Here is a 26677-nt window from a genome sequence, read left to right as displayed (position 1 = left end):
TTAATAAGTTTTTTGTTTTTTTTCTACTTCCACAAAAGTTTAATGACACACGTAAATGTTTTTAAGCCTCCTAGATGATAATTTGAGTTCAGTTTTTACTGACAGCGGGGTGGTGATAATACTGTTGTTAAAAGACAGTGTCTAGCTGTCTTATGTCATCCTAATATTTGTCCTCTCTCCCACTGTTCTGCCTCTAAACTAATGACACAAAATAAACTCCACCCGCCACCGATCCTCCATCCGAAGCCTCCAAAACCAGCCTTGCTTTTCATGCTCCCATCTGCCGGTGACGGGCGGCTGACACGGACACTTCCCTTCTCAAAAGGTTCTGTGTTTGAAGCCCGGATTCATCGCTGTTTGAAACAGCTGCCGCGGCCTGGCAGCGTTCCCCCGAGCTCCGGTTACGTTTTTTGGTTGTTTTTTTTTGCCCCTCTGCGTGGCGTGTGCTTGTGTCATGGGTGTCGGTACAGGACAGAGAGGTGCTCACAGCGATCTGTGGCAAAGCGCTGTTGTTTAATCACACTGTAGGTATATTAGATTAATTGGATTGGCCTTGAAATGTCTTCTTTTTAAAAAAAAATTATTTAATTGCCTGCTATTTCCAGACTAAGTAAGACGTTGTCCGCTGCCCAGATAGGTGAAGGACGAATGGCATCCTCCTAACAATGTTTTGCTTGCAGTTGTCTCATAACATTTAGTATCAGTTGAACATTACTTGTGTTTCGCTTTTTTTCTTTATGCGCTAAGCAACACAATCAGTTACCTTTTTAGGGGGAATTATGATAAAGTAATGGAATTTAAAAAGATTGTAAGACTATATTCTCATATTAACAGTATCAAGTGACGTTAGGTGATAATATGTCAGTGGTGTGTTTACTGTTTGCTGCGTTGCCCCAAAGTGACCAAAAGGAAATCAATTAATGCTGCAAAATTGACATCATTACGTTTTATTTTAATGATGACCTGTAAAAAAAAAACTGCAAAGATAATCTAGGAATAGTTTGCACAGAACAAAGAATGCTGCTGTAAGACTTGAACAAAACATAATTGTTAATATTTTAGTGTGCCATATTGAAAAATTATAATATTTAGTTTGAGGTAATGAAAAAGTTTCAGAGCTAAATACTAGAATTAATTCGCAAACTTGATCCCTTCGAAACCTTTTGTACCTTTTGACTGGTTGGTCCCGAGGAGTAAAAGTTTTTCTGTCCCGAAGTGTAGAAATGACGCCACCTGTCGCACGCAAAATATCAGGAATAAAAACATTAACGCCTGAGGGAAGATTAAAAGAAAACTGAACCGGAGGTTAATCTTTTATTTAAGCCTTTTGATTATGTTACACTTTATATTGGTATAGTCCTTGTGAAGTGCAGGGCCAGTTAAGTATTGATCACTCTCTTAACCTCTCTTTGTTGCTGCCGTGACATTACAAGACTGACACTGACGGAGCCCTGAATCTATATATAGATTTAAATGTGCCGCTCAACATCCGTATTGATGAATCTGGTGGAAAACATGCTGGTATTTGAGTTTGTCCGCTGTTCCCCTGTCGTACTTCTGTTTTAGCTGCTTAAAGATGACGTCATTCTGCGTTTTTAAGAGCCCACACGGAGCTTCATATCTGGGATTGACTTTGCTGATGTCGGGCAACCCTCAGTCTGTCCGCAATATTGTTTGTTATCAAGATATTCATCTGCCTTTTGTGCACTTTTGAATCCGTTGAACCTACGTACCCACCGAAAAATCAGCTGAAACCCCCTCAAGTTTGAAATGAAAACAACATGTGGCAGTTGCGAACGTGCACATTTGGAGGAGTCTGCTGTTGCTGTTATTTGACAAGCCTGACTCCGATGTTTAGTTTCTTCTCCGCAGTCAAGTTGACATGAGGGGATTAGGCATACTTTGTCTTTGTAAGAAAGGAAATCAGAATGCAACCAAAAACAGCAGCGGCACACACGATAATATCTGGTGCCAGTTTGCACACAGGCCTGATCCTGTGTGTGTGTGTGTGTGTGTGTGTGTGTGTGTGTGTGTGTGTGTGTGTGTGTGTGTGTGTGTGTGTGTGTGTGTGTGTGTGTTGTGAAAACAATCGGCATTGTGGGTGTTTTGGAGCCCCACTGAAGCGAGGGTGGGGAGGCAAAGTTCACACGTGCACAAATCCTGAGCCGCACACACGCATATATATATACACACATATATATACACGCACTTGGGAGAGTGAGCGTGCTCGATGCCCGGCGATGCCTAGATTTTACACATGCACCCGTACGCCGTTACATACACCGTCACGCTCCGAGCTGGGAAAATCTTGAGAAAGTGCACGACGGCATGTCCTTTGTCCACTCCATCTCCTCCTCTTTTCTTTTTTTTTGTGTGTTTTTTTTTTTTTGTTCCCTCGTCTTTACACCTCCCTCATCTCCGCCCTGTGTGTCCTCTCCCACTTTATCTTCCCACTTATTCCGCTCCTCCACTTGTCCCTGCAGAGTGCACCTGAGTGACCCTGTTACGTCGGCAGCCGGGAGGCAGATAGCCGGCACACCCGCCGGCCTCAATATCGCCCTCTTATCTGCCTTGCTGGACCAAATAGCCCTCGCAGTGTACCAGCAGACACGGGGAGATAGCAGGTTGCATTCACACAAAGTGCATTCGCAAACAACACATACAATACAAAAAAAAAAAAAAAAACACAAAGCAGATAATTACATCATCGTCACTGCTATCTCCCATCACATTTAACTTCTGTATCCCTGTGCCATCACCTTTCACATTGGGGTTGTGTCTGTGTCTTCCAGTTCTCAGGTCAGCTGATGAGGCTTTAGATCAGGTGGAGCAGATGATTATTGTGCCTTTGTTATCTACACTATAATGCAGACAGTAGCTGTGTTGTTTAAAATGAACCCCGTGGCCCCGTCCTGTCGTTTGCTTGTAATTCGCAGTAACCGTGATAATGCACTAGGTGTCAGTATACGGCTGTAGGTAACCAGTCGCTTCCAGGCTGTCACTTCTCCTGGCACTTGGACAGGGGTGGTTGATGGATTTGTATTAAAGACTCTGCAGAAGCACTTGTTGCTGCAGCTGTAGTCTTGCCTTTAAGAACTGGGATTATGACCAGACAGTTGTCAATTCAAAGACTCGTACTGAAATTGGATAACTATTTGACACTTTTTTTTTCTTCTTTTTTTTATTTGCTTTAACAAAAATGTTAATAGTACAGTTTAATACAAGACTGTACTTTTTGCGAGGCTAATCTCACTGCTATATAATAAATATGTATTTATATAAATCAATGGCTTTGGCTGGAGCATAATGCAGTAACATACGCCTCGAAAGCGTACAGACTGTTTCTATGACATCTATATAACATATCTCTTTTAAAACACAATTCGCAAAGTGATTGTGATACATGGAGATCATATTAAAAACCATCAGGAAAGAAATCATCCGTCTCATGAAAACCATTGTGTCGCCTTTTAAAAGGCTTTTCTATGATGATTCACACCAAAAAAATAGTCGTCAGGATCAGACTCTTTTTCGCCCAAATAGTTGCGTGTTGTGTTTTTTTTTATTTTTCCTTTTTATTTAGTTGCTATATGACTTAAGTTTAACCCAATAACTCATTTAATAAGCTAAACAGAACTGCGAACATCTTCTAAATACACCTTTGCAAAGCTGATAAATCATTAATTGTTTTGTTTTTTCTCCCAGAACAAGCTTGCAGATCCATCGAAGCTTTTATAATTGTGTGGTTTCGGCCCGTTTGGGCCTGGAGGTGTACGAATGTTTCCGATCGGCCTTATTAGGTCGTAGTCTGTCTCACTGTCTGTCTGCGAGTGAAACCGGAGAAGGACTTCGTTTCGAGCCAAGTGTTGGTGAAAAAAAAAAAAAAAAAAAAAAACACAGCCAAGCCCTCAATCAGAAAGAACACAGACCTCACTAACTAACTTCTTGGCACTGATGCAGAACTATTCAATTAAATCTCCTAATGTACACACACACACTGAGCCGTCCTCGGAGGTGCGTTTCCTCCTCCGATCGAGCCTCGACTCCTCTCCGCCACTCTCCCTCCCTCGTTCTCCCAGAGGTGTTTGCATAGGGAAATGGTCCGTGAAATGGATTTGATGGAATCAAACTCCATATTAAGACAAATACATATTTCACAGCAGTTGATGGACTGATTGATGGGGCTGCGTCTTCATTTCCTCTGTGCGTCACCGCCCGAAGGAGATCTTTATCAGAAGCGGTAACGTGAAGGGTCGTGGCTCGGCTTGTTTTCGGAGAGGTGACGTTCACCTGTCGTGTTGTGACTTTGAATGATTCTTGGTGGGAGTATCTGGGTGTCTTTAGCTCGTTTTTTTTTTTTTTTTTTTTTTTTTTGTCTTTCTACTGCACCTCTTCCCTAGTGGCCACCACTAGGGGGCACCAAATTGCCACATGTTGACATTCTGCATCAGACCTAGCTGAAAGCTCGCTCTCCTTTCCCCCCTTCGCCGTTGACAGCAACCGACACACTCGAAACTCACTGAAGGGTGACCAGAAATGCGGCAGCAACAGTGTCCTGGACGCACAGCCGGTCGATGTGGCGGCAGAGTCACATAGGAGAGGGTGGAATGTTTTTTTGTTGTTTTTTTTTTTTTTTTTTTTATATCAATGCAACTGTTGTTTTAACACAACAAGGCTGGCTGGAAAAAAACAAACAAAAAAAAAACATCCCAGCTCGCCCACTCGCACCACCTTTCATTAACTTCAAAACCCAAATCCATCCAACTGGACCGGTGACGGCAACTCGCTGCCGATGCTGGCGGTCACACCCCTCTGCACACCCATAATGGGCTGCGGCACAATTGGGGGCCACGTAACCGACAACATTCCTGGTCCTTCCAAGAGGCCGGTTGCCTGCAGGTTACCAGCCACGCCGCTCGTCCCTGTTTGTCTGCACTCTCTAAAAAAAAAGAAAAAAAAAAAGGAAAGAATGTTTTCCCCCCACAACATGGCTGTGTGGGGATTAAGGCCCATTCTGAGTGGCCCCGGGTCGTGCAGCAGATGTTAGCCAGGATAGCGCTCGTTGCCGTGCCGACAGCGAGCCGGCGGGATCGGCCCGCCCAGGCGACGTTAAGCCCACGTATGTGTTTTGGGGAGAGGAGGTGGGAGGTTTTTGGGGGGGGTGGGGGGGGTACACACAGAATGGCGGTGGGAAATTTGTCACAGTGGTCGCACGCTAATTCATCTACACTGTCCGCGATCGTCACCACGCACACGTACGTGGGACGCCGCAGAGCAGCACATGGCACGTTGAAACTGTGCGACTCCAGCACGGGACGTCCAGGCCCCTCGCTGGCTGGACGCTATTGTTAAAATATGTTCATTGATATATAATGAGGCGATATTTTTGTGCTGTATTCGCAGTCTAGTCGCACGTCATCGAATAGCTTCCTTGTGGAAACGACGGCCCTCCCAGGCTGATGTTTTACTGCCACGTGTTGTTTTAACTGCTGACGGGTAAAAGAAATACCATCGCACGCGGGAAAGGAGGAGAAATTCGTCAAAAAGGGCAAAAAAACCCAACTTAAAAAGCCGCTGTTCATATTTCTGACAGCCAGCTGTTGCTGTTTAACCTGCAAAAAAACCCACTGTGAACTTTATTTGAATTGTGGGCCTGGGGTTGTGCGGCCGTTTGATGTGAAAGACGAGCCCGGTCTCTTTACGTCAGCGGAGTCTGACTGCAGGGTGAATGTGTTTAACATGGGGCCCAGCGCAGGACCCTGTGGTACTCACAACCGTCGGGCTCAATGGGAAGAGGATACAGGGTCTGACAAGACATGACTTGACCCAGCAGCACAGGCAGAGCCCCACTATTGTCCTGCACACACAACAGAAATCAGGCTGGTAGAATTTCCCCTTCTGTGTGTGTGTGTGTGTGTGTGTGTGTGTGTGTGTGTGTGTGTGTGTGTGTGTGTGTGTGTGTGTGTGTGTGCGTGTGTGTGTCAAAGTGAAGTGAAGTGAAGATGGGACTTCTTGGCTTCTTGAGGGCAGAGCACAACACTGACAAACAGTGTGTCAGTGCGAGTGTGTGTTTTAAGTCAGCGCGCTCGTGTGTGTGTGTGTGTGTGTGTGTGTGTGTGTGTGTGTGTGTGTGTGTGTGTGTGTGTGTGTGTGTGTGCGTGATGGGGCACAGGCCATAATGACTACTCTCTGAGGGTGAGTGTTGGGTAGGGCACGGGTGTTTTCACGCACTGCTGGATGTTTGGGCTTTCTGACAGATGGAGAATAGCCAGATGTGTGTGTGTGTGTGTGTGTGTGTGTGTGTGTGTGTGTGTGTGTGTGTGTGTGTGTGTGTGTGTGTGTGTGTGTGTGTGTGTGTTTTTGTGCACACGGTTGTCTTATTTCGGGGGCTTCCATTCTGCTGATTTCAAACATCAGCAGCAGCTTGACTGACCCTTTACTGCAGGCGACAAATTATCAGACAGGAAGTACTCCACCCCCCCACCCCCCCCACCCCGACGCTCGAAGTGTGTCGGGAAGCTGTAGAGGAACAAAAGACTTTATTTCCTATTTTGCCAACTGTCTTTTCAAGCAAAGTGTTGCCGTGTATTTGTACGACTACGCCGCGTACCTGTCATGACAACCAGAGGGAAACTGGTTGTGTCTTCCTCATCTTCATCATGTGTCCAACGTCAAACTTATTGACTCTCTTATTGTGACTGAACGTGGAAAACAAGTCATGCAATGCCCGCGTATCTTTAAAAGTAAACGTACTTGAGCATGAGGTGAAAGTAAATATGAATTTGTTTGTGGTTTTCAGAGCCTTAAAAAAATGTGTTTCCATTTTTACTACTTTTAACCTTTTAAAAAGTCCCTATGAAAGCAGTTGACTTAACTGGGTTTCCTGCTATTAAGAAAAATCCAAAATTTGTCCCTAAACGGCAGCAAGAAAGGTTTCATTCAACTCGTAATTAGTTTTCTATTATCAAGTAAATTACATTTCATTAATAGTAAATTATACTTTGGGGATTTAACTGCATTGTCAACTGAATACCTTCAGGAGTTTTGATGGATGGTCAGACAAGTTAGGCCGTTTCATAACAATAATAATGCTGATTTTAGAAGAACATTTGATTATTGCGGTTGCCGTCGTAGAATTAGTTTTATTCCGTTGATTGTTTTTGCTTGTAGTCCCTGAATAGAACTTCGAAATAAATAAATAGAAAGTCCAAAACCCCACTGGCTCGCCTTGAGATCACACTAAATGTTTCTTTGACCCTGCAGTGATAAAGTATGACAGACAACTGCCAGGTAAAGTGAAGAGGAGCTGAGGGTAGATGCTCGAAAGGATTTTATTTCACCTTACAGACGGGAGAGTGCTTTGCAGCAAGAGGGGTGAGGCGGGGGAGCGAGGGGGGGGGAGGTGGCAGAGATATGACACCGGCGTCCATCTTCTGAGGTCACGGCAAAGAGAAGCGACCTCTCGGTCCGAGTGCCATCGACGTCCCACCACTCGGCGCCACGTCAACCTGTCAGAGGCGCCGATAGGCAGAAGGGAAGGCGCGTCCCGCCGAGAGGTGTCCGAGGTGTCATGGCCTCGTCTCCCAGGTGACAGACAGCGCGTGTGTGAGTGTGTGACGGGGAAATAAGACCGCTGAGAAGTCTAGGGGACGTTCGGCGTGACCTTTCGTTTTGCCGGGGTCCATCTCGCTCTGTGCATCTGACAACAACTTTAAAGGCCCCCTCGTCTTCCTGAGCCCCTGACAGGTGTGTGTGTGTGTGTGTGTGTGTGTGTGTGTGTGTGTGTGTGTGTGTGTGTGTGTGTGTGTGTGTGTGTGTGTGTGTGTGTGTGTGTGTGTGTGTGTGTTGCACAGCAGGAAAGCTTCAGCTAAGCTGTATGTGTCTATGTAGGTGCGTACAGACTCGAAAAATAGATCTCCAAGATGTTTTTGTCCCCAAACATTTTGCCGCGATTTGTCGACGGCAACAAAACTATAAAAATATTTACGGGTTTGTCCTTTTAAATTTCGTATTTCATCGGAGTTAAATCAGTTGTGTAACGACTGCGCGAATGTGCTGCACACACCGAGTAAGTATTTGTGCACGGACTCTCGTTTGTTTTCATCGGTTTGAGCCTCGTGTTTTTGTGTTTTCATGCGTGTGTCCGCACCCATATGGACATATTTCATAATTTGTGTGTGTGTGTGTGTGTGTGTGTGTGTGTGTGTGTGTGTGTGTGTGTTAGTGTTTAGACGTGTGTTTGTGGTCAGGAGGTGAGGGGCAAACAACGGGGCACCGAACAGCTTATAAAAGAAGGAAAATCCAACAACATAAACAAAACCGCGGTCAGCGTGACACGCGTCACCTTCTCTGTGCTGGTGGGGAGGTTGGGGGGGGGGGGGGGGGTCAGACACCGGAGAGGCTCACGGTCCCAGAGAATCTCTTTTGAAGTCGGCATGCGATTGTGCCACTGGTTTGGAAGTATTGTCTTCCCTGGCCTGAGGCGCTGCTCCGGGGCAGATGCACCCGGCTTTTAGTGAAACACTCGCCGGGATTAGAGCCATTAGCTGAACAGAAGGTGAAGACAATCATCGCTGGTTGAGTGGAAACTCGTTTGAATGTTTAAATCTCAGATCGTTAAAACATTTCATCGGCTTAATCAAGTCGGCTGTCCGCCGCTTCTTTTTTTTTTTTTGCTGTTTGTCTTTTTCCCAACCAAATTTTGTGCCTAATCGAGATCTGATTGGACGGTCGTCCCCCCCTTCCCCCCAAAAAAACATCTCCTTTTTTCTCGCCGTCTTCCATTGCCACACCGTCTTAGTCATTACTGGTGCCGTGTTTGTGTTTCTGCTCCAGGCGTTGGGTAAATACCTCGGCTGGAGTAAGTTTTCCCACCTCCCTTCCCTCCATTACCTCCTCTAATGACGTTTACACATCTGCTTAGAAGAGCCTCCGCTCATCTCTCCGTCTCCTCGTGTCCGTCTTCCTCTCCCTCGCATGCACACACAAAGCACGGCGACAAACAGAGGCTGCGAGATTACGTTGAAGAATTACATTACTCTGCTAGTTGGCTGCTGACTTGATATCCTAATTTTAAATTGGGTAGTGTGCCACTCAGAAAACGCATGTGAATATACAATCTCCTTCGCAGTCGAACAACCACTAGAAGACGCACATTTTAGGAGTTCTGTGGAAAAACAACTATGTTTAAACACCAAAAAGACAGCTGTGTATCTGTACAAATAAATAATCTGCAAAGATTTTGAATAGGGCACCATATTGATTTTTTTTTTTTTTTTCAAGCAAAGTTGCACTTATTCTTTATTGGAGAAGATCTAAAGCTTTTTTTTTTGTCATAAAAATGGACTCTTTCAACTAGTCGACATGGCAGGAAAGACCACAGGAATACCTACCAGATTATTTTATATCAATAAATGTTCATTATTAATCATTGTTAAATGTTGAACTGTGAGGATGTGCTGATGGATTCTGGAGTCTATGTGTAAGTACAACCATTTGTCACTCTATCAGTTAAGTTTAATATTTAGTATAATAAAAGTTGACTTATCAAGTAAAGTAAAGATAGTTAACTTAATTTTCAGACTTTTTATAAACTAAACAATTAACAACAATATTCTGGCGAAAATAATTAGAAAACTAATCTATCACTTCTAGAAAAGTGTGTTTGGCAGTTATGATCCTCCCTCCACGTTTCCTTGGTATGTTTGTAGAATTTTAGTTTTTTGTTTGTGTTTAAGTCTAATTTTCTTTCTTGCTGCAGTGAGTTATTTCAGTTGGAGGCAAAAAAAAAAAAAAAAAATGTCCATCTTGTTGCGTCTCTCTAGACTCCTGAACTTTTCAACTCGTCACCTCCTCATGCCCTCCAAACCTGAACTGGTGTTTCAAGTGATCTCCTGTTTTTTTTTTTTTTCTGCACACACACACACACACACACACACACACACACACACACACACACACACACACACACACACACACACACACACACACACACACACACACACACACACACACACATACACATACCTGACAATGAGATTGCCCAGCAGTCATGTCACTCCGGATTCATTTTCCCACTGATTGACACGTCCTGCAAAACACACAGACACACACACACACATGCACATGCATACAGAGTGACTGTACCTGTCACCGCTCTTGAATAGTGTTACCTTTACCTCATTTTGTTCTGCCTGTCCATCACCTCTATTCTTCCCCTGCTGACAGCTCAATGGGCTCCTGTGTGTGTGTGTGTGTGTGTGTGTGTGTGTGTGTGTGTGTGTGTGTGTGTGTGTGTGTGTGTGTGTGTGTGTGTGTGTGTGTGTGTGTGTGAGAGAGAGAGAAGGTTTTCGGCCTGATGCCTGGCGCCACTTTGCCCATCTCCTCCACCGAACCCTCTCTTGTAGTGAGATACATTGTACTTGTAATTGTGTGTGTGTGTGTGTGTGTGTGTGTGTGTGTGTGTGTGTGTGTGTGAGAGAGAGAAAACGAGGTGTGTGCGTGTGCACGGTTAAGTGCACACACTGCCGCGAGGCCTCGCAGCACTTCCACTCCGGAGAACCAGGTCTTCACTTCGTCCGCTCTTTATCTGTTCTCAGCGGGTCGAGTTCAGTACCGCCTGAAGGTCCTCAACAAAACCACTGAAGCAGAGTGACTGAAAGACAGACAGACAGACAGACAGACAGACAGACAGACAGACAGACAGGACAGACAGACAGACAGACAGACAGACAGTCTGGACTGGGGAAGAATAGAAGTTGACTAAAACTCTGAGGCCCCATTAGTGACACCTAGAGGCTACAAAGTTCACTACACCCGCATGGTCGACCACAGAACTCTGCAGCAGGCCTGGTGTTGTTCCCATTGAAGGCTGACTGAACAAATCGTTGCTTAGCGGGAGGGATTAAGAACGGGGATAACTGAGGCTACGTAGCTAGCCTACATTCATAAACCAAGCAAAAGGCACAGACGAGGTTGTCCCACGGGAGTTTCTTTTAACTGCACGTACAGATTTATCTCCGAAATCAACATCGGCGCGCAAAACGGGTTCTACCAGCCGCTGCCACAAGTCGCTAGTGGCTGTTGAGATACCTTCTCCCAGACCAGTTTCTCCTGAAGGTGTTAACTGTTGTCCAGAAATTGTATTATTTGTACAAACGGTGGTGTAGAAATAAAAAAAATTAAAAAAATTAAAAACGGTGTGTAGGTGACGATCAATGATCAGAAATTACCACTAGTATAAAAAAAAAAAATCAAATGTATTTTCTGGAAATATTGTTCTCTGGTGCTATTATTGTTTTCACTTCATCATATCATTAAAATGAGAAGAACAATGTCAAAATTGCAAAGCTGCTCCGTGACTTAACTGCATCTGATGTGAAGTTGCGTCCGCATCCTCTCAGATTCATGGATTTTAGAAGTTACCAGGTTCCTGCTCACCAACATGGCTGAAAGTTCGAGCAGCAGCGCTGGTTGTTGCCTGATAAAACTCTTTAAAACACATTAATATGGAACGCATATTTTTAGATTCAGAGTGACTTAAACTCTCCAAGGATATCAATATCTCTCGTGTCCACTAATGACCAGAACCTGCATGAGAATTGTCCCAATTTTAAGTTTCCCTCGGTATCGATAGCCGTGTGCACATCCACGACTACATTCCAGAACAGAAACTACTTTTTGATAATTCATTGCACTTTTAATGGTGCTGATTTGCTCAAATCTGAAAAAATACAGGTTGTAGTCCGCAGCTTCACTCCCTGAATCCACAACATCGTTCAACTTCCTGTTTACATTCCCGTTGGTGACCGAAGTTCAAACACATAACTGATACAAATGACAAAAAACAATATTCGATTTGCAAAAACAATATCTTTTTTTTGTTTTGTTTTTTCATCATTTAAACTCCTTATTATGTTTACAGTGTGACAGACTGGTCCTTTATATTGATGATGTCTCAGGTCGTCTCCTGAGAGTTTGCACGAGACACTTTTATCTGTTTTCTCAGTGGTTCCATAATGTACATCAGAGTCCTCTCAGTGTTTGGATTCCTTGTTTTGTAACTCTTTCACTCCTCATTATGTCACTCTGTGTTCATTGGCATGTTGGTTTCACATTTTGTCCCCCCCTCTCTTTGCTCTGATATGACACCGGGAGCTCGATGGGACGTGTCCCTCCAGGACATGCTGACGATAAGCGCGCTTGTGCGAGTCTGTGTACATTGCTTCATATGTATGTAAATGTGTATATTTCCTCGGGTATGAAGAGATAGGAGAGCATGCATCATACTGTACGGCCCTTTCCGTGCTTACGTATACGCCTGTGTGCTGTTTGAGTTCACATATCAGGCTTTTTAGAGATTGGAGCTTGTGCCACGTCGGACTGATCTAAGTACCTGAGTGTGTTTACTGAATACATGAGTGCATGTGTTCATGCAGTTTGTGCCTGAGACTTGGCAGAAACTCCAAGCACCCCTCAGATTGGAAAAATATGCACTCACGATTACCCGGCGTTTACCCTACCTATCTCCCTCTGTGGGGGGGGGGGAGAGGGAGCGCTCTCTGCTCGGTCTATGTATGTGTTCCTCATGTTTTTTTGTTTTTTTTCCAAGTTTCTCTCCGAGAGCCAAAACAAGACCGGGCAGCAGCTGAGAGAGATAAAACTTGTGGCGGGGGGGGGAGGGGGGGGGTCGTCCAAAGATTTGAGACTTTGTCCTTTAAGAGAGACGAGACGGTAACGAGCGAGGTGCAAACTGCGAGAGAGAGAAAATCAGACGCTGAACTACTGTCCTGAGAGAGATGAGACAAAGAACGAGGAGGGTTGACAGAAAGAGAGAGTGAACGAGGGTCAGAAAGCTTAATGCATTTCTAATAGGAGGTACCTCAAAAAACATGGGAGACAAGAAAAGAGGGGAAGGAACAAAAAAGGCAAAGGACAAGTAGGCAGAGGGACGATAAGTGAAGGTACATGAGGAAAAAAGAAGAGGAAAAGGGAGGGGAAGACTGACAGATAAGTTTACCCAGAGCCGTGTGTGTGTGTGTGTGTGTGTGTGTGTGTGTGTGTGTGTGTGTGTGTGTGTGTGTGTGTGTGTGTGTGTGTGTGTGTGTGTGTGTGTGTGTGTGAAACGAGGCCGGGCTGTGATGGCCTTGTGTCAGTCACCCTATGGCAGCTCTTTAACCCTGTAATTTATCACATCACTCTTCTTGCGCTGATGGGACCACTGCGCCAGCTGACAGCACTGCCGTGTGTGTGTGTGTGTGTGTGTGTGTGTGTGTGTGTGTGTGTGAGAAACATGTGAAACATGTGAAGAGAGGAAGTTCACACCTGTGAGAGAGGATTCCTGAGACGTCAGTCAGTTTGGGACCGAAAACAAACCTTCGGGGACGGCGTCGGAGTCGTCGGCAGATTTTAACTCGTTTGTTTATGACCGTACCATTTTTAGCGAGGACATTTTTATTTTGGAAAAGAGAAAAACCTTTTTAATTCAGTCCGTGGTTGACGGCTGCAGTCACAAGTCAGTGAGAACTAATCTGCACTCAAAAGCTGACGTGTTTTACATTTGAAGACGTTATGAAAGCAAATGTAAAGGCCGATTAAAACTGATGCTGCGACTAGTTTTTTTTTCTAGTGTTTGTCGAAGCCTCATTTAGAGCACGAGGAGCACCTCATAATATCACACTATTTATAACCGGCACTAAAAGCTGTTTTTAATGCCTGATGCGAGAGGTTACCAACTTCCGTTTCTAGTGCAACCAGTCAAACGGCGTTAGCGTGCTTCATGTGCTAGCTCGACCAGCCAGTCCTCCTCCAACAGGTGCGGCACGTACAAGATGGAAAAGTCGGTGAGACTCGAACCCTGCGCGTTGTTTGCGTCGCACAAACATCCAGCTGCTGCAGCCGGACTCGGCCCGTCCACGTGTGCACTCGGAGCACGTATAGAACAAAAAGGAGAGAGATGTGTGATGGTGCCGCAGAGATCTGAGAAGAAGCTTTCGTTGTTTCTCTTTCAGTCGTGAAAAAAAACCAGTCGCAGGTAAATATTTGCTCAAAGTTCTGTCTCCGACTTTCTTCTTCTATCTCTATACACACACACACACACACACACACACACACACACACACACACACACACACACACACACACACACACACACACACACACACACACACACACACACACACACACACACACACACATACAGAGAGAGACATATCCAAGTGCACTCTTACAAAGACACTTTCTGTTGCTCTTTGCACATACACACACACACACACACACACACACACACACACACACACACACACACACACACACACACACACACACACACACACACACACACACACACACACACACACACACTCACACTCGGTAACCACCCAGAGGGGACAGTGAAAGAAGAGCAGAGAAAGAGATGCAGAGAGCAGACAAGGTCGTAGTTCCTGTGGACTGTCTTTGAAAGGGGAGTCGTATGTTTTCCCTCCCGTCCTTTGATGTTAAAGCAGTCTCTTTACCAGTGTAAAGACAGGGCACAATAACCTAGACTCTCTCCTCACCCCCCTCCTGTCCCCCTCCCCCTCCACCCACCCCCCACCTCTCCCTCAGTCAGCCCTCTGTACACCGACTGTACTCCCCCACAATGCTCTGCGGGGGGGACAGGTAACCCACGGCAACCTCAGCCAGAAATCAGAATGAGTGTGGCAGCTGTCCAGGACCTGTGCAGCATGCTGTGTGTGTGTGTGTGTGTGTGTGTGTGTGTGTGTGTGTGTGTGTGTGTGTGTGTGTGTGTGTGTGTGTGTGTGTGTGTGTGTGTGTGTGTGTGTGTGTGTGTGTGTGTATTTATTTGTACATGCCTCTGTGCCCGACTGTGTGCTTGTGAAGATTTGTGAGCATATCAGTCACTGTAAAACATGTGATGCCTGTTTTTAAAAAAAAACAAAAACAAAAACAAACGTATTTTAATATTTTATTGTGACGAATATAATAAAATTTTATGGATATATTAATGCTTTAAATTGTGCCATCGCGGAACAACGCTACGTATCATTTGAAGTGGCCTCTCAATCTCGTTCTTTGTGGAGAGTAAAGTGTGAAAATGTGTCCGTGCACGCAACTTGGTTTGTCTGCATTCTTTAAAAAGCCATTTGAGGTGATTCTCAGCGGTTGTCTGGGTGTTGCAATGATTCAGTGGTTTACATGCACGTGTACGACTGTGTTAAGTCATGAACAAATTCATGAATAGATCAAAGAGAAGGTGCAGCGTTAAAGCAGCCGCACGGGAGTAGCTAAACAAACAATGCAATTAGAGGGCGAAGTTCGGTACAATAATAAAATCCAGTATAAAATAAAGAATAAGTATTAGAAAAGAAAGTAGGGACTAGATGAACCCGTATCTATACTGTGTGATGAGTTTACCCTGTAAAATGGCAGTAATATAATTTCCTATAATACATTGTACATTAGTGCAAAGCAGGTGGATAACTAAAGAGCGGCACGGACCTCAGAGCGTTGGAATAGTACTCTAATATATAATCTCATGGCAAATAATTATACAAAAAAAAAAACTACATTCTGTCGTACAGCAAAAGCAAAAAACACAAATATGATATGAATATCATCCAAAAACTGGGACAATAAATAGAAAAAGAAACAAAACAAAAAAAGTCAATGACAGAACTTACATCTGCCCATCAACTCAAACCACATATCCAGACACATGTACAGTAAATATGTCTTTCCTGTACAATACAGAGACGTCGTGGGGGATTTCACAGGCGAAGTTAACGCAAGTTCTGGAGTAAATTGTTCAACTTTGTTTGACGGGGAATCTGGCAAACGTGCTGATCTTCAGCGACCGATTACCTCAGCACACACTCAACGTGGCCTCTCTCTGTCCTCACTTAATGTCTCCGTCTCGCCTGTTCAGATACGTAGACGCGGCAACACGTATCGTTCTCGTCCGGCAGATGCTCGTCCATTTCCCGCCTCATTTCCCGTATCTCCCTCAGCCTCCTTGTTTCTTCTATTCTGCCGTAAATTCCCTTGAGACCCCGACAGCGCCTCAGAACAAGGTCTCGAGAACTTTTAGGCTCGCCAGTCTGGCAATAGCTAAATGAAAGCTGGCTGAAATGAGGTTTTCCCTCCAAAAGGGCTGACTTCCTCCAAAAAAAAAAAAAAAGCTGGTTAGGAGGGGATGAAAGAATCCTCTTATGTCAGTAAACTCGTTACTCCGTCGCTGCCGTGCCACGCCAGCCCCGGCGTTTCCATGGCACCCGGTGTTATCTGCGTGTATTTTTGTTGGGACTTGTAGTTTTGGGGTGGGAGGGGGGTTGAGTGGCAAAATGAGATTCCCCCCACCCCCCCACCGCCCCTTAAAGATAAGAGAGAGTCTCCTCTCAGCGTTAATGAGAGCAAATAAGAGGCAGAGGAGATGGAGAGTGTTAACTGCACAGGCCAACACAGCGATACGGCTCCACCTGGTCTGTACAGAGATTGCATGTATGGGTATTATAAAGATTCGAATGCCAAACGCACGTGATACTTTTATTATGTAACATACATGTTGCGTGTAGTTACTCCCCGGCACTGGCCATAACTATAATTAACATGACGAGTAAGAGTGTCAGCAGCCGCGGTAGATGCAGCTGTAGTTCAACACCGGTTTATTGAAAGGACTTTTCCACATCTTTTTATTGCGTTTTGTTTTGGAGAATCCACACATGGAGGTCGCGAGCGTCGCCGCCCGTGACCTTGCGTCGGTGTCAGTCTGAGGTCACCTGCTACTCTTGTCTGTCCTCTTGCTTGTTTTTAATTTATTTCTTTTGATCGAAATGTGAATTTTACCCGAGTAGCTACGACTGATTCCACCTGACTCGTGATGCAGGTTAAATGGGTACAAGAAGCGCCGCTACAAAAGAGTATTATGTTGCAGCTCATTAGTCCTGTTTTCTTTACATAACACCCTGGACTGAATTATTATAAATACCATGACTACTACTGAGTGCCATAAAAAAAAAGGGAGTGCCATAAACTACAATACCACCGAGGGCCACTAGGCCTTGGCTCCAAAATGACTCCGGCTCCATAGACTCCCATTCAACTTCTCTCACGAAACACAAAGTCAATACATTTTTCCCACAAGTCATGATGGTGTCATTTGCTAAAGTCACTCCTTCTTATTAGTTTTCTTGCGGTCCATCTGAAAATAATCTGAATATCATGAATCAGATATTAAGACACAAAAAGGAGTGTATTTGGGGGCGGGTGTCTGTTTGATTGACAGGCCTTTGATGCAGTCAGGTTTCCACTATTGGGGGGTGGGGGGAAGGGGGTGTAATGTCGTTGGATTACCAATCAGATCTTTATTACTTGCTCCTCCTCGGCTCATCCAAATATGGTCACTTCTTGCTCCAGAATATAAAGATAGCCGAAAGGTCAAACTTGAGTCTTCGAAACGGCAGTTCACGAATCAAATCAAATGCGTCATTTCCTGTCCTCTCTCTCTACTGTCCTTAAATAAATATCAGTCTTTCTGATCTTTCTGATATTGCCCTTCTATGGTCTGATAGTAACTGTCAGTCTTCGCCAGCTGATCTGCAGGTTTAATTCGGGTGTCTACACGCATGCCATGTCTGCTGATGTCGTCTCATGGAGACGTTCACCTGTGGTGGTGTTTGGTCTGCCCTGCGTCTCATTGTTTGTCCTCTCCCCTCGTCCCCTCTCTACAGACTCGGGTTACGCTCCTCTGTCAGATGGCGTTCTGCCTGGCTGAGCTGCACTTGTGGTCCACCAAGAGCTCACTCCAAGTTAAAGGTACCACTTATCACCATGTTCAATCTCCCTCCCCTCTCATGAGCTCTTTTTTTTTTTTTCCTCCTCTCACTCCTCTCCATCTTGTTCTGGCTCTTTTCTGTCATCGCTCTCTTTGTTTTCACACCTTCTCCTCCCCACCTCACCGATATCTACTTCAACAATCTGGCTCTCGTTCAACATCAGTTCTCACCCCGTCAGTTTTCACTTTCTCAGACTTTCGACGTGTGTTTATTGCATTTAAATTTACATTCTCTTTGTTTAGTTTTTTTTTTTTTACCACGTTACAATATATTTATAGATTGTTTAAAATGTTGTATACACGCCGGTATGCTGTTGTTGACATTTCATTGCTTTATAGCTTTTTGTCTTTCCATCTGCAGAATGTCTTTGTATAAATCAGACTGTCACAGAAGAAAACTAATCAAAAACTAACAACAACAACAACAAAAAATCCTCTACCTGTGAGAAGACCTGCGAGCTTCCTTCACCTACACGCCTGTAAACTACCCGTAAACCCACCACCGGGTCTGCATTGAGAAAGTGCCAACCGCTGCTTCCTTGTCGGGCCGAGTGTGGTCTAAGTTCGACTCTTCTTGCGGTTCATGTGCGGCTCTCTGCTCGCCACCTATCAGTCCATCTCCTGTGGCAGACGGAAATGCTCTGTTTCTCAGTTTTCCTGTTTTCTCCTCCCTTCCACGCTGTCTTGTCTTTCACAGTCTGCTGAGCTTTGGAGGCAGATAGTGTCTCTCTGAGGCTGTGTGTGTGTGTGTGTGTGTGTGTGTGTGTGTGTGTGTGTGTGTGTGTGTGTGTGTGTGTGTGTGTGTGTGTGTGTGTGTGTGTGTGTGTGTGTGTGTGTGTGTGTGTGTGTGTGTGTGTGTGTGTGTGTGTGTGTGTACACACAAAGGTACAAGAGTATCCTAGGTGACGATGACATATCCTTATTTGTTTGTTTTTTCCCTGCTGTGTTTGTGTTTGTGTGTGTGTGTGTGTGTGTGTGTGTGTGTGTGTGTGTGTGTGTGTGTGTGTGTGTGTGTGTGTGTGTGTGTGTGTGTGTGTGTGTGTGTGTGTGTGTGTGTGTGTGTGTGTGTGTGTGCGTGCGTGCGTGCGTGTGTGTGTGTATGTCTTCCGCTATCTCGGGAAGAACGTGGATGGATACGTCTGAGGGAAAAGACCTGGTCGCTGAGGTGTGACGCTCTCTATCACCACCTTCCTTACATCATACACGTCCACCTCAAAAACAAAAAAATAGATTCATAAAAGCAGCATCTACAAAATACTAATAATGTTTACTTTACACAAATGTTGAGGTGTGTATGTTCTGCACGTGTTACTCATGCGTGTGCAGTTGCACACCGCAGCTCGCATGACTTTGAGTTACTGCGGTCGGGAAAAAGAGTATTAATTAATTTTACTGGCAGATTTTAAATGAAGATGCTGATTTGACCCTTTGACCTTTAGCTTCTTCTGCCAAATGATGTCATAAAAAGTTTTGGTGTTCTTTTGTTGACAGGTGGTTAAAAGTCAACTTTATTTCATATATTTGAGAATTTTTTTATTACCATGTGACCCAGGAATATTTGTATATTACAAATTATGCAGAATCAATCACAGTATTCTCTCCATTAACCTCCATTGTTCTGTGTGTGTTTACGCTGCGTTGACGATGACATCATGGATGTTCACCATTGACCTCCATATGTTGTGCTTCGTATGGTGGTTAAACATAATTAGTTGAAAGTGTGTTAATACGTAAAGACTGAGAGATGGACGTTTAATGATAAAGCTGGCGATATGTTTTTGTTCTTGTCTGCACAGTTTTTTGATGGGAACCGGTGATAGAAATACATATGGAGAAACAAACACCGGTGATTTGGAGAGCAGGAGGTGCATCTGTATAACCCCACACAGTGTGTGGTATGTGTGTTTGTGTTGTTTGCATGTCTGCCATCAGCTCTCCTGTTGTATTAGTGTGACCTGGCCTCAGGAGCAGCAGCAGCAGAGGCAGCAACAGTCGCGGAGCGATAAAGAAACGATGTGTTGTGCGAATCCAAGACTAGCTGCTTATGGTTTTGGGCCTGCAGGAATAACACTCACAAAAAAATATATAAAAGTCTCAGCTCAGCAGTTTGTATGTATGTGTGTGTATGTCTATCAGTGTGTGTATTTGTGCTTGTTGCGTGCTGTGTGTGTGTGTGTGTCGGTCAAATGTTTGGGTAGCTGTCCGCAGACTCGGCGTGTCTACTTTTTAAATGTATAGTGTGCATGTGTGTATATCAGAGTTTGTCCCTCAGGTGAGATGGGTTAAAGCACACTCCTGTCTTTATTAATACCCCTCAGACCCCCCCCCCCTCTCCGTTCTGGCTCGGACCCCCTCAGCCAACCCTCCCTCCTCTTTCTCATCCCTCCTTCTCCTCCTCCTCCTCCCTCACAGGGTCTTATCTAAACCGTGGTGCTGGCAGACGGGACAGGCCACTGGCTGATAGTGATTGTTTATCCCACGGTGCGAAATTGCTGATCTGTCTTCTGCTTTTTCCCTGACAGCTAGATGTTCATCTCTCTCTCTCTCTCTCTCTCTCTCTCTCTCTCTCTCTCTCTCTCTCTCTCTCTCTCTCTCTCTCCCTCTCCTGCCCCACAGATACAGATATTGGCACCTATCAGTACTACGATAAAGGAGAGCCAGGTAAATAGTGTTTATATTGGATGTGTGTTTGTGTTTAAGATAAGTTGCATTTGTCTTGTTTTTGGGAACGTATGGGATTTCCTCATATATAAAGAAGGGCTTTTTGCCGCCTGCTGACACACGGATTATTTGTTCCGGGCGTATTTCGGCGCCTTCCACCCGTTAACCACACATGCACTTAACCACACAGAGGCTATTAGCATGTAGGATTTACACCCTAAAGCCTTCTATACACATGCGCGCACACACACACACACACACACACACACACACACACACACACACACACACACACACACACACACACACACACACACACACACACACACACACACACACACACACACACACACACACATACGTGCAGGTTATTAGGCCTCCGTGGTTCTATCTCTTACACTCCCTGTGTTCCTGTTGACCCGGGGTCCAGCCACACAGCGATAGGAAAACTAAACTGTTGACTTTCTCCGAGATCACATAGCAAGAGGCCCCATGCAGTCCAGCCTCATATTGCCTGAGGCCAGAAGGCTTCCCTTACCATCAAGAAGTGCTCAAATCGCTCCCCCACCGTCACTGTAGCCTGGGGATGGACTCCCTTATCCTCTTTTTAATTTTCGTTTCTTTCCTGAGTGCGAATTTTGTTTTATTTAAAAAAATGATGAAAACGATGCATCTTTCAAGCATTTGGCAAATTTACACTGAATGGCCTGAGTTGTTGCCACAACAGTGGTTGTTGCTGTGGGTTGCCACATCTGGTCATGTCAAAGCCACGCCCATGAAATTTGACTCTAGTGAACAGGATTGTACACACTTCAGCACTCCACAGTTACATAAGATGATTTCAAATTACAACTGTTGGAAGTATGTAATGATCTACTCCTAAATTATAATCACAAACTACTATTACGGACAGCTCAGTGTGTCATGGACTGACATGTCTAAACTGTACGTGAAAGCAAAAGTGACTTTTTCCAACAACAGAGGAAGAACGGCTCGATAATTTTTTTCCACAGTTATTCAGACCCTTTTATCTATCTGTTCTTTACCTATCTTGACATTTATGAAAATGTACAAGGGAGTTTGAATTATTAAATTCATGCTGCCTCCTCTACATCCATCACAATGGATACTGTGTGTATTGCAAACGTTAAAAAAAGCAAACAGAAAAGCAGTTTATATTTTTAAATTTCAAGTAATTTTAATACTTTCCTTCTCTTTGGTTATTGAGGAGATGTTTTTTTAAACTTTTATTCAAGCCTGTGTTCACTTAAAAAAGTATGTTGTGGCTACTTGAGGGCAATGCAGCAATCTGAGTAAACACAACATCATTATCCCCTTATGAAGATATTATTGTGGACATGTAACAGACATGGAGCAACGTCAGCATCCATAGATAGGAGAGTTTATGTTTAAGTCCAATATTCACTCTTTAGCTATGTTTGAAAATGATGAGACCAGTGAGACTGAACCAAAACAAAAAAATATCTGGGGGACAGAAATCCAAAACGGTGAGCTGAAAGTCACTAAAATACTTGTTAAAGTTGAAAAGAGTCAGGTGATAGTTCACTCTCATCTTCTTTCACATGACACAAAAGTCACTTGGTCCATTATTAACAGATAATATTGATTTAGCAGCTTTCAGTCATGTGTTTTGTTTCTGTGATGTATTCAGGATCTTTAGGACATCGATATCTTTGTCCTATCAGCTGTGTGTTCTTCAGCGTGTCCTTCTCACCATCTGCATGTCTTTTCCTTGGTTCTGTGCCCGAATGTTTCTGCCTCTCTTTCATGGATTCCCTTCTCTTTGTCTCAGTTTTTTTTTTTTTTTTTCCCACCATGTATATCTTGTTCTCTCTCATTTTGTGTACAGTAAGTCTCCCTGTCTCGTCCCCGCTCTCTCTCATCATGGGGTTCTCTCCCTTCTCTCTCATCTGAGAAGCTGCCTTCTCTTTCATTCCAATCTTCAGTGGAGAGACGATGCTCTTGCTCCAAATCCTTTCATTTGGAGGATTACTAAAGTGTGGCTTGATATCAGAGTGGAGGGAGGAGAGGGGAAGAAAAGGGGGGGGGGGAGGGCAGGGGAAAAGTATCACAACATTTTCACACAGCGGTGTAACGATAGCTCAGGTCATGATTTGATTGTATATACAGTAGATTACACTGGATTTGTTTTCTATTTGTTTGGGACTCTGCGGCATTCAGCTTGAACAAATGAAACAAAAATGTGCGTCAGCGCTGCCAAACTGTGAAAAACTACATTTCAAAACAACAGACTTTGTAAATATTTGGCGTTTTAATATGTATAAAGATCTTTACTGCCCATGTGGCGCTGTAGGACCCTGAAAACATGGCTTCATATCTTTAGATATTTATATTAAACCACAAAAGCAACAATCCAATCAAAAGCATCATATTGAGGCCTCTTTAGCTATTCAAAAAAAAATCTGCTTCCTCAGAACTGCGTGGATGTGGTTTGATCATGTGTGGTTTGATCATGTGTGATTGATTGACAGTGACCGAACACGTCGTCGGATTCTGCTTCAGATGTTGTTAAACTCTGAGTGGTGCATCGAAGTACATAACATTACCTTTTTCTAAAGGACACCTGCCCACAGACTGTGTGTTCACGCAGGATTTAGTGAGGAGCCAATTAGACAACATCTCGTACTTTTTATCTATGTATTGTTGCCCCTTTTTTTTTTACATTTAGGACATGAACATTTGCTGCATAAAAGCTAAAACTTTGAATAAATTCTGTCCGTATCAGTGAGACTGATTAGTTCATTGATTGGTCTGGTCACTCTGGCATCTTTTGAGATCAAGTTAAGTGTCCATCTGTTTGTGGTATGTGTTTACTTTGATCCGTTAAATGTTACATCCACCTTCCCCCACTAGAGGGAGACCCAGGCTCATTGGAGCGGCTCCGGGGGTCCCCTGCAGCCAAAACCTCCCCCCACCCCCGAGCCCCGTTCATCCGGCCCCGGAGCAGGTGCCCATGTCTGGGCCTGTCTGGCCCTTCACCCCCTTATCTGATTAATACTACTAATCCTGGAGGTGTTCCTGCCTGCCAGAGAGGCCGGCCCCCAGACTGGCCACTTTCTTGCTCGGGGCGGCCAGGCCATGAGGCACGGTTATGGGTTGCACTTCGCCAACATGGCCTCTTGGAGCTAAGGGGACGTTTGAACTCCAGCTCCGTTTCCTGGTTCTGTTTATCTACATCATATAGACAGACCAGACTCATTTATATCATGTATGCTTTTATATACTCTATATATTACAATCTATCCCTTCATTTGGCCTCTTTCTCTCTCTCCCCCCACTCCCTCCAGCCACCTCCCTGGAGCATCACTACTACAATGAGAAACTCCAGTTCTGTGAAGGTAAGTTTGCAGCAGAGCAACTCAAAGAGCAAATTGAGACAATTTCATTCTTCGTATCCGCCCGCTTTGTGTGTGTTTGGACCCGAAGCGTCTCACCAGTGGATGACCATCTTCCAGGAATCACCGCCCCAGTCAGTCAACTGTCCTGCTTCCTCTGTTTGCTCTCTCCCTCCCTCTCTTCCACTCCCTCTCTCTGCTTTTCACCCAGTCGTGGAATACAAACACGCTTATCAGGAGACGAACACTCATCCCCCTGCCCTCGCCTCCCTCCTCTCTCTCTTGACCCCCCCCACACAACCACCACCACCACCACCCTTGCACCCTCATTTGCATGCATCTGTTTACCTCCTCTTCCCACTCGTTCTTAATAGAGAACCCCACTCCTTAATGGTTAGTTTCTGTAAAGATGAAAAGGGAAGACTGTAAGGAGCGATTGCACCACCTTGAAAACAGCAGTCCTTCCTTTTTTCTTTTCTTTTCTTTTTCCCACTGAACTTCACGTATATTCGAGGCCAGAAGCAGATGCATAAATTCAATTAGCTGGTTTGGGTTTTTGTGGGGTTTTTTTTCATATGCTGCCTTCCCTCTGTTTAACCACTCGAAATGGGGGGTGAGGGGGAAGGTGGGTGTGGGAGGGGGGGGGGAATTCAAATGAAGGGGGCCTTCGGTGTGGTACGTGTCGAGATATGTGCTGCTAACTGCGAGGTTGCATTTGGGAGATAACTCAAGAGTGCCGAAAGTCCTCACGATAAAATATTTGCTTCTCCTCAAGGATCAGTTTGTGTTTTGAAGGGACTTTTTTTTTTTGTTGTTGTTGCTTTCAGAAGTATATTTTGGAGGGAAAAAAAAAAGTCACATACATAGCTAGCTCAAAGTGAGATATAAATTCTAAACTTTCAGACTTTTCATGCTCACATTTAGGTGACGGGTCACAATCAGCTTGTACAGCAATCAAGACTTTAGAGATAAGATATCACCAGCGACCTATTCTTAATGGAATTTGTGAAGTTTTGATCTTTTCATTAAACACATCTATAAATGCCTGAATAACTGGGCTCCTCAGTGGCCTTCAATTAAGGTCTCTGCTTCGGTACACGGGGGACATCACCTTAAGGTGCCCTGTACGTAAATCCCCACCGCGTCAGATGGCTTTTAATATGCAACACCTTACCTACAGCACTTAAAATGGATCGGATCATGATTGAGAGTATTTTGCACTCAGGTTTTAAACGGTTATGAATGATGAGTTTTATGGTAACCATATTGTTTCTTGTGTTTGTTTTTGTTTTTTGTTTTTTAAAAAGGGGACAGACATTGCAAACTTGCTTAGGTTATACAGCTGTGCTTTGTGGCATTGGTTCATGTAGTTTCACCTGTAAAAGCATTAAATCAGAAAATAACATGAAGCACAGTTGAGAACTTGGGAAAGTTGTTTCAATGCACAGCAACTTCTCAATTTTATTCAAATGGAAGACTGAGTGGCACAGAATTGGTAATGTTCCTGCAACTAGCAAATGATCCATTATTATTTAATCTATTTTTTTTTTTTTTTGTAATTAGTTGATTTATTTCTGACTCTTTAAATTGACAGGAGTGAGTTACAAACATTACTGGCAGTTTTCCAGTCCTCAGGCTGCTTGTCCGATCAACAATCCAAAACCAAGAAGTCAATTTCCATCTGAATAAAGGTGGAACCAGCAAATGTTTGGGCTTGTGAAAGATAAATGAGCGAGTTGAAAATTTTCTGATGACTAATCCGCTTCATTCAACATTAATTGGGACTTATAATTTGTCTATATGGTCAAAATGGAGCTAAAGTTCATGAGATTCTTGGTAAAGTTCGACCTTTCCTCTGCATCCATTCATGAACAGGTTACTTGTATTTTGGATCACTTGCTTCGTGCATCTGCGTCTTCCTTCCACCTGACCTTTATTCCTCATGTCACCTCTCTTCATACTTAGATCTCATCCAAGATACAAAGTTCAAACCTTTTACCCTTTTTCCGGCTTTTGGTGCCACTTTCCTCTGAATTCCCACGAGTGCCTTTTTAAGGAAAATTATATATACTATACGTCTGTGTTTAAAACTTCAGTCACATGATCTCTTGATTCCTCTCTCGTGTTTTTCCCCGTAGCTCGAGGCTATTCGTGGACCCCCAGGAACCGCCGACCAGAAAAGCTACGCGATTCGCTGAAGGAGTTGGAGGTACCCGCCTTCTCTGTTCACCACCCCCGCCACCACCATCCCACCCGGCAGCCCCCCCCCCACACACACACACACCACCTCCCCCTGTCTTCTTCCTCCCCCTGGGGATTTTCTGAGTTTTCCCTTTCCGAAACGGCCGATTGATTAACAAATAGGGGCATTCTCTCTCTTTTCTCCCTCTCCCTTCACTCTCCCTGTCGTTCCCGTTTGTTCTCCGCTCTCCCTCTCCTCTCTCATCACCTCTCTTTCGGCCGAGCTCTGTCATCGAGGGGGATATTTGAGGGGATCAGGGGGCTGCAGGCTGCCCCCTCATCCCTCCTCTTCCTCCCTCCTTCTCTTCCTCCTCCTTCCCTCTACCTCCCCCTCTTCCCCTCTGTACTTGTGGCAGTACAGACCTAGCTTTGTTTGCTGGAACCTGTCTGTGGCTGTTACACACACGCACGCACACACGCACGCACACACACACACACACACACACACACACACACACACACACACACACACACACACACACACACACACACACACACACACTCTCTCTCTCTCTCTCTCTCTCTCTCTCTATACCCATCCACCTCCCGCCTCTCACCCGTAACCATT

At 44.6% G+C, this 26677-nt stretch overlaps 1 protein-coding gene across 2 annotated transcripts in view; it reads left to right on the top strand.

Moving 5' to 3' along the window:
• The window catches only part of wdpcp (WD repeat containing planar cell polarity effector), a 74702-nt gene that overhangs the window by 1350 nt on the left and 46675 nt on the right, over positions 1-26677 (top strand). Inside the window, exons 2-5 of one of the 2 annotated variants that reach the window (XM_069721311.1) lie at positions 17727-17811; positions 20447-20491; positions 23821-23871; positions 26007-26077. In XM_069721311.1, the coding sequence (XP_069577412.1) occupies positions 17751-17811; positions 20447-20491; positions 23821-23871; positions 26007-26077 (228 nt within the window). In that variant the 5' untranslated portion in view covers positions 17727-17750. The remainder of the gene's footprint in view (positions 1-17726; positions 17812-20446; positions 20492-23820; positions 23872-26006; positions 26078-26677) is intronic. The other variant, XM_069721312.1, reaches the window with a different exon arrangement.

The sequence above is a fragment of the Brachyistius frenatus genome, unplaced genomic scaffold (assembly GCF_029030835.1).
Source record: "Brachyistius frenatus isolate BFR_SWC_R1_liver_20210118 unplaced genomic scaffold, ASM2903083v1 Contig_260, whole genome shotgun sequence".
Classification (NCBI taxonomy): domain Eukaryota; kingdom Metazoa; phylum Chordata; class Actinopteri; family Embiotocidae; genus Brachyistius; species Brachyistius frenatus.
This window is presented reverse-complemented; position numbering and strand designations above follow the sequence as displayed.